This window comes from Triturus cristatus, chromosome 4_1 (assembly GCF_964204655.1).
Source record: "Triturus cristatus chromosome 4_1, aTriCri1.1, whole genome shotgun sequence".
In the NCBI taxonomy this organism is placed as follows: Eukaryota; Metazoa; Chordata; class Amphibia; order Caudata; family Salamandridae; genus Triturus; species Triturus cristatus.
Window position 1 is genome coordinate 1,108,225,207 of NC_140585.1, and position 13,724 is coordinate 1,108,238,930.

The 13,724-nt window shown below is 48.1% G+C and overlaps 1 protein-coding gene across 2 annotated transcripts in view; it reads left to right on the forward strand.

Annotated features, from left to right (window-relative positions):
• The window catches only part of LAMB4 (laminin subunit beta 4), a 572,267-nt gene that overhangs the window by 275,822 nt on the left and 282,721 nt on the right, over window positions 1-13,724 (forward strand). For both annotated transcript variants that reach the window (XM_085654108.1, XM_085654109.1), the window contains exon 14: window positions 1,022-1,172. In XM_085654108.1, the coding sequence (XP_085510234.1) occupies window positions 1,022-1,172 (151 nt within the window). The remainder of the gene's footprint in view (window positions 1-1,021; window positions 1,173-13,724) is intronic.

Sequence of the window (13,724 nt, forward strand, 5' to 3'; positions counted from 1 at the left end):
TCCCTGAAAGTTGCTTTTGTACTGTGGATGGCAGACAGTTTCACATCTCTTGTAGAACAGCATTCTGATAAATAATTAATGCAAGTAATCTAGAGAAGCATCCTGCTCATCGTCAAGTACATAAAGGCACTGCTTAATTTGAGCCGGTGGTTGCTGGTGGAGACCACCGTACTGGCACTCATTTTCAGGGACTGGTGGTTATTCTTCCTTTTCAGACATTTCCCGAGAGCAAGAGAGGGAAAAACACATAAAACAGAAAGACAGAGGGAGAGAAAGACGGAAAACCCGTCACAAAGCAGAAAACAGGAGTGAGACAAAGAGGAAGGGGGTGTCTGGTAGTGGGTTAAAGAGGCCTGAGGTTGATTCAAGATCACCAGCCTTGGAACTCAGTATGCTGACAAAGTACGGCCGCGGGCTTAGGAGCAGAATTTTGGGCACCAGCAGTCATTCTTTTACAAATCAAGCACTGCTTAAAGGACAAACATCTGTGTCAATGTTGTAACAATGTGAACAGTGTCGCAGTAATACATTTAGCAGGACAATACAATTAAAGTGAAAGTACTGCATCAATCCGCATCTAACAGGAACAAGTCAAGTGCATGTGATGCCTTCTTCTATGAGATAATTTGTGATCTATCTCTTTCAGCAACTAAAGGAACCTCAACAACAAAGACAGAGTTGGGTAGCAGCTTCGGGAATGGTGTAATGCTCACATGTTCTCCATTGCATGCGTACCAGTCATGTTACTCTCTTGCACTGGGATGGTCAATTGCCTTTACAGTCAATGTTGCCCTGGTCTCTTGAAGATAGCTATAGAGACTTTTATGTACTACACATACAAAGATTCTATGAATAACAGAGTAAAGACTTTCTGCAGAAGAAATCTTTAATAAAAACATGAAGAATCCAGGCTAATGCTTCCTTTGTTCAATTACAGAATGCCCTCAGACTCTTTCTATATGTGTTCAGGAGATACATAATCCAGAAATTGTTGTGTTACAGTGTTGGTATTCTCTTGCAGATGTTCACCGTACGATGGCCAGTGTGAGTGCCTGCCGCACATGACGGGCCGCCAGTGTAAGACACCAGCCTCCGGATACTTCATTGTACCACTCGATTACTACATTTATGAAGCCGAGGACGCACAGCCGCTCTATGCATCGGAGTCAATCGTTAGTATGCAAACAATTCACCATTTTATGTTTGGTTGTGGGGTCTACGTGTTTAGCTCTGGAAGGCAGCATGGGTTAAAATTGTAACGCTAAATAATGTGGTGCTCTGCAGGACGAAAGTTCAAATCCTTCCTTTCCTCCAAAGTCATTTATTTGAGTACTATTAATTTAGGTTAAAGTAGCACCTTTTATTTACAGAACTTGGAAATGTCAGGAGTATTTTAAGAATCAAAATGTTAGGGAAAAGAGTGCCATATTTATCAAGGCTTACGTCGCTTTTGCAGGGTGCAAAAGCGACGCAACCCTTGAGATACAATGCATCAAGTCACGCAAGGCCACCTTGCGAGGCTCTGAGTGGGTTGATAAATCCAGAATAATGCAACGCAGCTCAAATCACTTGGTTGAGATAATCTTCACCAGGGAGGCATTCCATGGGTAGTGCGTGAATGTTCCCATGCAAAACCTATGGATTATGATCCATTCCCAGATTTACCATAAGAGAAAGACCCGAGAATGTGCCAAAACTGCTATGCCTCCCCAGGTGAGGCGTAACGAGGAGGAACATCTTTATTTCTCCTCGTTTTTTCCTCTTTCTATGTGTGCTACATTCTCCAGCACACATAGAAAGAGGGAAATGACTCAGGGGATTGTTTTTGTGAAGGAAGGTGCCCCTTCCTGCCCAGAAGCACTCCTGCTAACAATGCAGGTACCCTTGCACCATGGTGCAAGAGTGCTTGCGTTGACGCTAGGCAGCACATTGTGTGCCAGCGGTGGGAGTAGGCAGGAATGCGCTGTACAATGTTAAGTACAGCGCATTCCTGCCCTTTCCCTATCACCCAGCGCTGCGCAGCATGGTAACTTGCTGCGCTTCGGGATAAAATGATAAATATGCCCCATATTATTTTGGCTAAACTCTGGCTGATCTTTCAAGGCTCAAGGCTCTAATCCCTATCTTAAGGACTCACTGGCTTTGACACTCTGCAGGTGGGGAGTAGTTGTTGACTACTGGGCCTGAGGATACCTATTGTCAATATGAGAGTGAATGTGAATTCTGTAGGCTTCAAGTAGCAAAGCTTGTGAACACAAGCACCTCAAGCGTCCTCTGTATCAAGCCATCACTAATGTTAGGTGAATCTGTTAAGAAGCAGCAGGATAGACACAGGGGTAACAATATCCACCTGGAATTCAATGTTAGTAGCACAAGTGTCAAAATGGCTCCTGCTTCAAGCTATTGTCCGGATGCAGTGATACAGTAATCCAAATATTCTACTTGCTCATTGATATATGAGAAGAGGACAATGGAAGGGTGTGTGTGCAGCCTGGCATAGTTGTTCCAGAAATATCACATATAAGAGAACAGCTGAATCTGTCAGTGATTACATTACTATGTACCGTAGTCTTCCTCCAAAAAAGCTCTAGAGGACGGGCTAGTGACGCAGAGGGACCTGACGTCTTGCCCTTCACCTCTCATGCCCATAGTCAAAAACCTGTACTTTGACCCGGGATTCAGGGATCCAGCATTTCTGATATGTAATCCCATGGGCTGCAGGTCAGTGGGACACCTATTAAATATGGATGGCCCCCTTTCCTTTAAGGCCCCAAACATGGACTCCCAGAGTCGGAGCGATGGCATTATATGCAGATCCGTCACTGGGTAATGCACCCCTCTGTATGCACTGGAGAAGAGCGGCACCTCACCCCCTTTGAATGATGGCTCCTTGCCAAGACATCTGATAAGCACATGATCTCAGAACTCTATCGACTAATAGGTCCCTCAATGGAGACTCCCAAGTCTAGGAGTCAGCTCCAATGGATGACTGAGATAGATAGGGAACTAACAGTAAGAGAGTGGGGCAACAATTACTACCGGGCACGCCACGCGGCCCACAACATGGCTAGCATCAAAACCGCCACCAAGAGCTTTACTGTTAAACCTGACACCATTGGCGTGGGTCTCCCTTCCATTTTTAGGTCTCAGCTAGCGTTGCTGTGCACATGCGCAGCTCGCTCGTGAGATTTAATTATTTTGAGTAGTTTCAGTAAAGGGCTTTAAGCCCCACCCCTCTTTTCCATTGGCTGGCGTCACCGTTTATGCTAAACGGTGGCCAGCCATTGGAAACAAGCTTTTTATGACGTGTACTTTTGGCTTTTTCAGACGGCCCACTTGGACGGGCTCGCCTGCTTTCTGTGCATCGCAAAAGGTTTCTTATCTTTATGGGACCATGTGCTTCAAACATAGTGGCCCCATAAAGACAAGCTCCGGTGCGAGCGCTGTTTGATTGTGGCTACATTTGGCTTGACTGTGGGAGGCGGAGACAGCACAAGCAGCGGCCGGGAAAATGCTGGGAGAAGATAATGAGCAGGGAGTCTCATTGGACAATGGAGGTCGCGAGGTCACCGGACGTTTTCCATAGAAGCAGCCAGAGTTCGACAGGAGGACGTCAGGAGAACCGAGTGGATGCTTCAGCAGGTGACTTCCAGGGCACCAGCACCAGAGCAGGAGACGCGGAGGCTTCATCAGGGAGAGGCACTTGGTACAACGCTACCCTGGCTTTCGAAGACAGTCGTAGCCTCAGGCAAGTGACGAACAACAGATTGGGAAAGGTTGGGTGTTGGGAGGTGACCTGGGTGGTTTCCTTACATTGCTGCGAACGGACTCTTTTGGCAGTCGTGGTAGCACATGTGCTGTAATGTTTGCAGTGACACCGTGCACTGGATCCCAGTACTGTGCTATGCAGGAGCAATGCCGCGCTAGTTGTAAAACTCCGACCTGTTCCACCCGCAGCACGCATATGTCCAACAGCAGTATCATCACTGGTGTTCTGTAATATCCTCACCAAGCTAACAACGCCACTCCTTCCTTGTCCTAAGCACAATCAGTGAGGCTGTGGTCTGCCTAGTGGTGTATAGACGTGTGACCAAGCGTGATACGTACTCTGCCGGGGCCCGAGGCTTCACATACAGAGTCCTTGCAGTGCCGAGGAACAGCTTTAGTGGTTGCACTGGGAAAACCGCCGGTGTGTAGTGTCATTTCAGCCGCTTGCAGTTTAGCTTTTACATGTTGCTTATTGCGACGTCTCGGGCTCATGCTGATTCTGCCTTAAAATCACAACCCTACCACTGCCGCCATGATTGCCTTCCACTTCTCACACAGCATGGATCAAAAACTTCCATTCCACGCCGGAGCATCTTGTGACGCAGCTGTATGCCAAAACTGCGGGACGTTTACTCACAAATGTAAACAGACCCATGGGGGTGGCGGGAGGATGTTCCACCATGTAGTGTCTCAAGCGACAAGATCTGCTCTCTGAAGCTGACCGACATTGTCAATTCACATCACGGTTGCGAGACAAGTAGAGGTGTTTGCTATGCACAAATAGGTCAAACGCGTGTATCACCTCTTGCCTTTGTTCTGTTTTTTCTATGTAGGAAAAGGACAGGATTTTGAACAAAATATGAATAGTTCAGCAGGTGTCGTGGCTATTGTAGTTGAATAGCCAAAATACTAATTTGCATTTCAGAAGTATTCAATTAGCATAAAAAGAACTTTCAATCAATTTAGGGCTGGCTCTCTGTCTATCTGTAATGGATATAATAGTGCAGAAGACTTTCATTTCTTGAGCTTAGCCGCATGAATGAACTCTCTGGGCATGCGGAATAGCTTAAAATTTACGTGTACTTGTATCTGACCTGGCACAACCTTTTAAGTCTGACATAAGAGGCCTCTGAAGCTGCACTCAGAATAAGATAGGGACACGTGCGTTGGGCGTTCCATCGCGGCATGCCATTTGGCACATGTTAAGCAGAAAAAAATAATCTTCCTTCGCTGAATGCCATTTATAACATGGCGGTATGTGTTCTGTGTCGGTTGCTGGGCATGCAAGTTACCGCAGTTTAATCCCATTTTCACAATCACCTCAACAGTTTTTGCTTTATTTATGCATAATGATTTATCACACAGTATTTACAAACATGGCGAACTATGCTTCTCACGTCACAAAGATGATTTTGTTGATATACATGTTGTACATTGAGCTATTGTTCCTGTAATAAGCAGATACATTCATATAAGGGGGAATATGTATATTACACCACAAGATACACGAGTAAGACAATGTCATAATTTCTCCTTCTATGCACGTATAAAGGGGTTTTCTCCACCATGTGTTGTTGCCTCCTGTGTTTTTGCTATGTGTTTTGCTGGTTTAGATGCTTTGGGCACTGTGCCACTGCTATTCAGTGCCACAGTGCAAGTGCTCTCTGCTGTAAAGTGTTGTATTGAATTAGTGACTCCATGATTGGTTTATTTGATGTACTTGTCAGACCCCAGTACAGTGCACCATGTGTGCACAGGGCATGTACATCAAATGCTGCTGGTGGGCTTGCAGCACTGGTTGTGCCACCCACAGAACCAGCTTGTAAAGTGTGTCTCAGGCCTGCCATTGCAGACTTGGCAAGTGCACCCACTCTAAACCTTCCCTTTTCTTCATATCAGACACCCTTAAGGTAGGCCCAAGGGCGGGGTGCATTGTAAGTATAAGGTAGGAATTACAGCCATTTTAGTTTTTCACTATTGCAAGGCTACCAGTCCCCATAGGCCAGAATGGGCAGTTTGATTATAACATCTTATCCTAACTGACCCAGGGAACATGGTAGAAATTCGAGTTTAGTATGCCTGAACTCAGAATGATAAAATACATATTTTAGTGGAGTTGGTTTTAGCATTTTGTGTTTGAAAATACCACTTTTAGAAAGTAGGTATTTTCTTGCCTAATTGCCCAAGCCTGCCTCTGCTAAGTTGTGTATTCCATGTCTTGTTTGTGAGTGACAGGGGCTGGGGGATTCCAGGAGACGGGGTGAGTCAGCACAGGGCTGAATAGACATATCTGCATGTACAGTGGTGGGAGGAGTTGCACCTGGGTCTGAATAGGGCTGTGCCTGCCTTCCACAATGCTGGCTCCACCTCCTGTGGTGCGCCTGATGTCCCTGGCCCACACTGTCAAAAGAAAGAAGGAGTTCTGTAAACAAAGTGCTCCAGGATTGCACAGAACTGGTTTGAACTAGGTACAGACACTCTCTGCCTTCAGAGACAAAGGATTTTGTTGTATAAATACTTGGGCCCAGATCCCAAGACATTAGATCATTTCTGGGAACCAAGACGACCCTTTGCCAAGGAGAAGAACCGAGGAAGCTGGAGGAGGAGACTGCCCTGTGCTGTGCTGTTGGGGTTAGCCTGCAGTGGTTACTTTATTTGCCAAAGAAAGGAGAAAAGGAACTTTAAGTGTACTTTTGTAATCTTGAAGAAGAATCTCCAAGGGCTTGAACTGAGCTTGCCTCCTGCCTGAAGTCTCAGGGATACAAGACTTCACCACCAGCTCCCCTGTATTCCCTTGCTGTGGAATTCTGCCTGCAGAGAGGTGCCTACTGTTGTTTGGGCCCTCTGAGAAGACTGCGAGTCGCTGGAAGCGTGACGCAACGAGGAGAAGCGTGTCACCGCTGCAGCAGTTGCCATCGCATTGGCGAAGAAGCGTGCCGCCGCTGCAGCTGTTCGGCGTCGCATCATTGACGAAACTCGTCGCATCAACGGAGAAGCGTGTCACCGCCACAGAGGTCGCCAGTGCATCACTGGAGAAGTGTGTCGCAGGGCCTGTCACAGCTCAGAAGTTACCGAGTTCGCCGCACGGCCGTCGGGTGTGCACGCATCGCATCGAGGCGCCATCTTGTCGCACCACACCGGATCACAGTAACAAACCGACGCATCACCTCCTCTCCAGTAAGGAACCGACGCATCACCTCCCCAAAAGCAAGGAACCGACGCATCACCTTCCCTGCGACCCTTTTGTTTGTATTGCGTGACGCATCCAAGATACTTTGAGAGTAAAGTGTTGCATTTACCATCTACATTGAACTAAGATAATTCCTACCATTTTAGAGACTATTTCTGATTACAGTATTGTGGATTTCTGTCGTTTGGTCTTGCGTTAAGTCTAGTAAACATTACTTGTTTTTCTAAACTGGTGTGGTGTCCATTTGTAGTGTTTTCACTGTATTACTGTATGTGTTCACAAATGCTTCACACACTGCCTCTGAGATAAGCCTGTCTGCTCATGCCAAGCTACCAAGGGGGTAAGCAGGGGTTATTTTAGAAGTGTACCCCCTTACTCTGACTAGAAACAAGGGTCCCTATTTGGTCAAAGGTACCTACCTCTGCCAATTAGAGAGCCCAGTTCTAACATTGGTGGTCAGCGGTGAGGATTTGGACTTGCATTTGTGACTCATATGTAGTGATTGGTGTACACTAATAGTGAGTGCAGACCATAACGCGACCACATACTTTTTGGTAGAATTTTCCTTGGAACTTCTTTTTGAGAACTGCCAACTGTTTTTCACCATGAGCAAAGCAGCATCCAACGCATCTATAGATCTACAGTTTGAAAAAGATAGGGTTGATACCTACACTGTGCCACCGCTTAAAGCCTTCTGTAAAAAAATTAAAATCCCTGTGAAAGGTATTGCCAAGAAGGAAGAGTTCCAAAAGGCGCTGAGGGCCTGTTTGAAACCTAGAAATGACATTGAGCCTCTTGAAGAGCATAGGGATGAGGCAGAGAATACAGGTGGGCAGCTGGATGGGCCATTGGGCCTGACCGGGAAGAAAGTGCCTTCAAGGCCAGGCAGCAGTGTTTCTTCAAAAGGCCTGTCCCCAGAGGAGCTGAAGGACAGGGAGAGAGATAGGATGCATATGATGGAGCTAGCCAAGCTCAAGATGAGGGGGGGGGGGGGGCAGATGGAGTTGGAGAATAAGAAGTTAGCCTTGGAGGAAAAGAGAATGCATTTAGAGCATGAAAGGATGTTGAGGGAGTTGGAATTGAAAGCCAAGAGTTTAGAGATTACTCCCTCTGGTGGCAGCACACCATCCGTGCCTGTAGAAACAAGAGTGTTCATTCCCAAGGATGTTATTAAGAAGTTTCATAAGAATGAAGATATTGGGCAATGGTTCAAGGCCTATGAGGTAGCTATGTCCTCCCACCGCGTCCCTGAGAAGGATTGGGGAGCGGGGTTGTGGGGGTGGTCCCTCAGTGATGGACGGGACACTTTATTAGATTTGCCTTCTGAAGAGCAGAATTCTTATGTACACATGAAAGAGGTCTTAATGTCCAGATATGAGTTGACCCCTGAGCTTTATCAGTCAGTGTAACTTGGCTCTAGAAACCACTAGACCTACCCATGACCTTAACATTAATTTAGCCAATGCTACTGAAACATTTAACTCTTGGATCCAAGGTTCCTTGGATATATTACTCCCTAAGAAATCCTTCCATATAGCTTACAGACTGAAAAATACCACTTGGGTACTTAAACAATGCTGCAGAAGGCTTGAAAGGAGATGGAGATTGAATTATTCAGCTCTTAGCAAAATTGAATATAGGGATTCTATTAGATCCCACAGATCTAAAATCAAAGTCACTCAAGCTGCCTTTTATGAACAAAACATTAAGTCAGCTGTGAACTCTCCCAAAGAAATTTTTTAAATCGCGAAATCTTTAATCAAACTTCCGCAGAAACCTCCTATGCTAGATGATGTCCTTACACACTGTAATAATCTGGCAGAGTTTTTTCAACAGAAAATTCAGGATATATATTTCACTTTTTCACCTCCTCAGTCCATTAATCTCTCGACTTCCCTTTCCAAGCCGATTGTAGGACCTCAAATCCTACTACCACAGTTTCCCCTGCTGGATCTTGCTTCATTGGAGCTAATTATGACGAATATCAAATCGGGCTCTCCCATAGACCGAGCCCCCCCAGGCTCTCTCTTTGGTCGCAGAGACTATTCGTTCTGCAATTCTTGACCTGGTAAATTTCTCTGTTTCTACAGGTGAAGTGCCATTGGCCTGGAAATGTGCGATGGTTAAGGACCTTCTTAAAAAACCTAATCTGGATCAGGCCAACTTGGCTAACTACCGTCCCAATTCCCATCTGCCCTGGGTGAGTAAGATTCTGGAGAGACACATAAATACCACACTTGTAGCCTTTCTGGAGTCTAATAATCTCCTTCACCCTTCCCAAACTGGGTTTCGTCCCCAGCTTGGTACTGAGACTGCACTTCTTACAATGACAGAGGAAGCAGGAAGGATTCTAGATCAAGGGGGCACAGCGGCAATTATTCTTCTTGATCTCAGTGCCGCTTTTGATACTGTTAACCATAATACTCTGATCCTTAGACTCAGGAATCTAGGAGTATCCGGATCAGCAGTAGCATGGTTGCAGTCTTTTCTCAACAATCGCTCCTTTAGGGGTTTTTGAGGGAAATGTTGTCTCCAACCAGTTGTCTCTCAGTTGTCGGGTTCCCCAGGGCTCTGCCCTGAGCCCCACACTGTTTAATGTTTATATGAGACCCCTGGCAGAGATTGTCCATCCATTTGGCATAAAAATCATCACCTATGCAGATGATACGCAGTGGTGGCACTTAACCACCCCGAGGGGTCATCTAGCACCCTAGGCTGTTGCCTAGAGGAGGTGGCAAAATAGATGGAACTCTCATGCCTCAAACTCAACAGGGACAAGACGGAGCTTATGCTCCTGGGCAACTCCCCTTCCTTTAATCCGGCATCTCTCTGGCCAGACTGCCTAGGCCCTGCCCTGGCCCCTAAAGACCAGATTAAGAGCCTTGGTGTATGGCTGGATTGCTCTCTTACCTTCAATCAACAGGCAACTAAGCTTTCAGCAACGTACTTTGGTCTACTAAGGATGCTCCGAATGGTTCTCCCCCTTCTCCCTTTCCATGCCAGAAAAATCATGGTTCAAGCACTGATCCTCTCCCGTTTGGACTATGGGAATGCCTTATACCTGGGAGCCCCGCAGTATACCATAAACAAGCTCCAAATTATTCAGAAGTGCGCCGCCCGCAGGCTCCTGCATATTCCTCATCGGCAGCCCGTTAAACAAGCTCTAAGGAGCTTGCACTGGCTGCCGATCAGGGAAAGGATTCAGTTTAAGGCTATGTGCCTGGCCCATAAAGCCTTTTGGAAGAATGGCCCGTCCATTCTCCAATCTCTGATCATTCCATATCAACCGAGGAGAGACCTTTGGTCAACTACCGCTTTCCTTGCCCTCCAACCCAGAATAAGGAGAGCCAGGTGTGGCGGACGCTCCTTCTCATAAAATGGTGCCATCGGTTGGAATGTCCTCCCACTTTTACTGCGGAGAGAGCCTAATTTGCTCTTATTCCAAAAACTCTTAAAAATTTGGCTGTTTTAGATCTGTAGTCACCCCTCCTGTTCTGTCTCTTGTACCTGTCTGTAGTGCTGGGAGACCTCTGGGTAGCCATCGCGCTTTATACATTTTATTTCATTCATTCGTTCATTTTAGACAAAGGTTTAGGAATTGTAAGAAACTGGAGTCTAGCACTTGGATAGAATATGTTTCTTTCTTTGGCAGAGCATTGGATGGTTAGGTGAAGGGGAGCAAAGTGAATGATTTTGAAGCGCTCCATAATTTGATTTAATGGGAGCACTTGTTTTCCAGAGCTACACCAGCATCTTATTGATAGCAAGCTGACTAACCCTAGGAAGCTTGCTGAGGAGGCGGACCGCTGGGTGCGCACCGGGGTCCAAAAGGGTCATGTGGGAGACGCCACCAAAGGTGGGCAGGGTGCCCAGCAGAAGAGTGGGGGGGACAAGGGTAAACAGAGGAATTCCAGAAAGGGCCCCAAAGTAATCCCCAAGGGAAAGCCTCCCAGCATCCCCCTGAGAAGAAGCCCAGGGCCCGATAGGTAAACCTGTTCATAGGGCACACCTGAAGTGCTTCAAGTGTGGTGAAGTGGGCCATAGGTTTTAGGATCTCCAGTGCCCAAAGAGGGATAAGACAACACCCACTGGTGTACCACCCCGGCAGATGGCAAGTGTAGCCCTGGGGGAGTAGATGGATGCCTAAGGTGGGTGGGGTCCCACAGAGATGTCACTTGTCTCTTTGGGACACTGTGAGGTGGTCCCCAGGACCCAGCTGCCTGATAACACTAAGAAATACAGGCAGTGGGTGACCATCAATGGCCATAGAGTGGAGGCTCTTAGAGACACCGGAGCCAGTGTGACAGCTGTCAGGTGTCACTTGATGTCTGAAGAGCAGGTGGTCCCCAATGCATTTTACCCAGTTGTTGCCGCTGACAACACAGAGAGCCACTGCAAGGTGGCTCAGGTTCCCTTCGAGTGGGGGGGTCTCTGGTACTCTTCAAGTAGCTGTGAGGTCAGCCATGCCTGTTGACTGTCTGCTGGGTAACGATTTGGAGAGCTCCCCTTGGGCTAAGGTGGAGTGACGTGCTCATTTGGAGATGTTGGGTCTGCCCGAGTGGGCGTGTGTGACCACACGGTCCATGGCAGCCGGTAAGGGTGTTCAAGAGGACCTGGAGCCTGAAAGAGTGGCCCAGGTGCATGTCTTAAAGAGAAGAGGTTAGGGCGCGGGAATCCCACCCCCACAGTTACCACGGTCTAGGAGGAGGCAAACCTTGAGGGGGATGCCATGGAACCTACAGGGGAGCAGGTAGCTGAACTGGGGGACCTCCCTGAGCTGACCCATTGGCAGCAGGAAGGAGGACCCTCCTGGGAGGAGTTCTGCGAGGAGCAGAAGAAGTGCCCTTCTCTTGGGGATTTGCGGCAACAGGCTGCAAACCAGGCAGCAGGTGATCAGTCTGGATCCCATTGGATCTACTGGGAGAATGGTCTCCTGTATAGTGAGCCTAAGGTTGCTGAGCCTGGGTCAGCCCCTTGTGCTGGTGGTACCCCAGCGTTTCAGAGCCTTCCTACTGAGGCTGGCTCATGATGTGCCTTTAGCAGAACATTTGGGGCAGGACAAGACTTTTGAAAGGCTTGTCACCCACTATTATTGGCTAACCCTGGGCCTAGTTTGTGAAGTAGCACTACACGTAGTAACGCGAAGTGCACTTCGCACTACGCGAGCTACGCGTAGCACTACGCGAACTGCGTAGTAGCCTGTTCGGGGATGATTGCACAGTGCCAGATGCTTGTCCGCACTGTGCAATCATTGAAAACGGCATCTCGCACAGTGTGAGCTGTCGTTTTCTGCCGCTCGAGTAGATTTTTACTCGAGCGGCAGCTTTCTCGACGCGGACTGGTAGTTTCTCATCGCGAGCATACGCGACCACTCGCAATGAGAAACCTGACCTCCCCGCATTGAGAATCTCGCCGGGAGGTTTATTTTCCACGCTCGCGATCGGCAACTTGATGTTGCTGATCGCTTGACGTTGAGGACCGCGAATAAGCAAAAAATTACTGCTGCACTGCGCTACGCGTGTTTGTACTGTGCTACGTGCAATTCGCGTAGTGCGAAGTAGCGCAAACTTCGAAAACTACACGAGCATAGCGTAGTGCTTTGCCCAGGCTTATTGTTGGCCCCAAATGCGCACAAGTTCAGATACTCATTGCAGGACCTGTCAGACTTGCAAGGCAAGTGGAAAGAGTGGGAGGAAGCAAAAGGCTCCTCTCCAGCCATTCCCTGTAGTCAGCACCCCCTTTGAAAGGGTGGGCATTGACATTGTGGGGCCTCTGGATCCCAAGACAGCCATGGGCAACAGGTTCATCCTGGTCATGGTGGACCATGCACCCGGTACACGGCAGCCATCCCTCTCAGGACAGTGACGGCCCCCGTGGTGGCATGTGCACTGATGGGGATTTTCTCCCATGTGGGGTTTCCCATAGAGGTGGTGTCTGACCGTGATACAAACTTCATTTCCAAGTATATGAAGTCCCTGTGGCAGGAGTGTGGGGAACTTATAAGTTCGCCACTCCTTACCACCCCCAAGGTAATGGGCTGGTTGAGAGATTCAACCGGACCCTCAAAGGCATGATTATGGGTCTTGAGAAACCCATGAGGCATAAGTGGGACGTCCTCTTGCCATGCCTTCTCTTTGCTTACAGAGAGGTGCCACAGAAGTCCTTAGGGTTCAGCCCCTTTGAACTGCTCTATGGTCACCCTGTAAGAGGACCTCTGAGTTTGGTCAAGGAAGGCTGGGAGCAATCTTCCAGGTAACCTCCCCAGGATGCATATAGCTACATGCCGGCCTTCAGAAACTAGACTAGGTGATTCAGACAACTTGCTGAGGCGAATCTGGAAGCCATCCAGGAAGAGATGAAGCAGTGGTACGACCAGAATGCCACTCTGGTTGAGCTTCAGCCTGGTCAGAAAGTGTGGGTCATGGCCCCAGTGGAGCCCTGTGCGCTCCAGGATAAGTGGACTGGACCATTTGAGGTGGTGGAGTGCAAAAGTCCTGTCACCTATTTGGTGGACTTGCGGTCTCCAAGGAACTCTTTGCGGGTCCGACATGTCAACCGCCTGAAGCCCCACTTAGTGAGTTCCGAAGTGGGCATGCTCCTAGCAACAGATGCTGGAATGGAGGAGGAGACTGAGCTTCTTCCTGACCTCTTGTCTGCAACAGAGCAAGATGGGTCAATGGCTGGTGCGAACCTCTCTTTCACCCGGATCCCTGAGCAGCAGAATGACTGTTGCCAGTTGTTGGGACAGTTTTCTGATTCGTTCTCC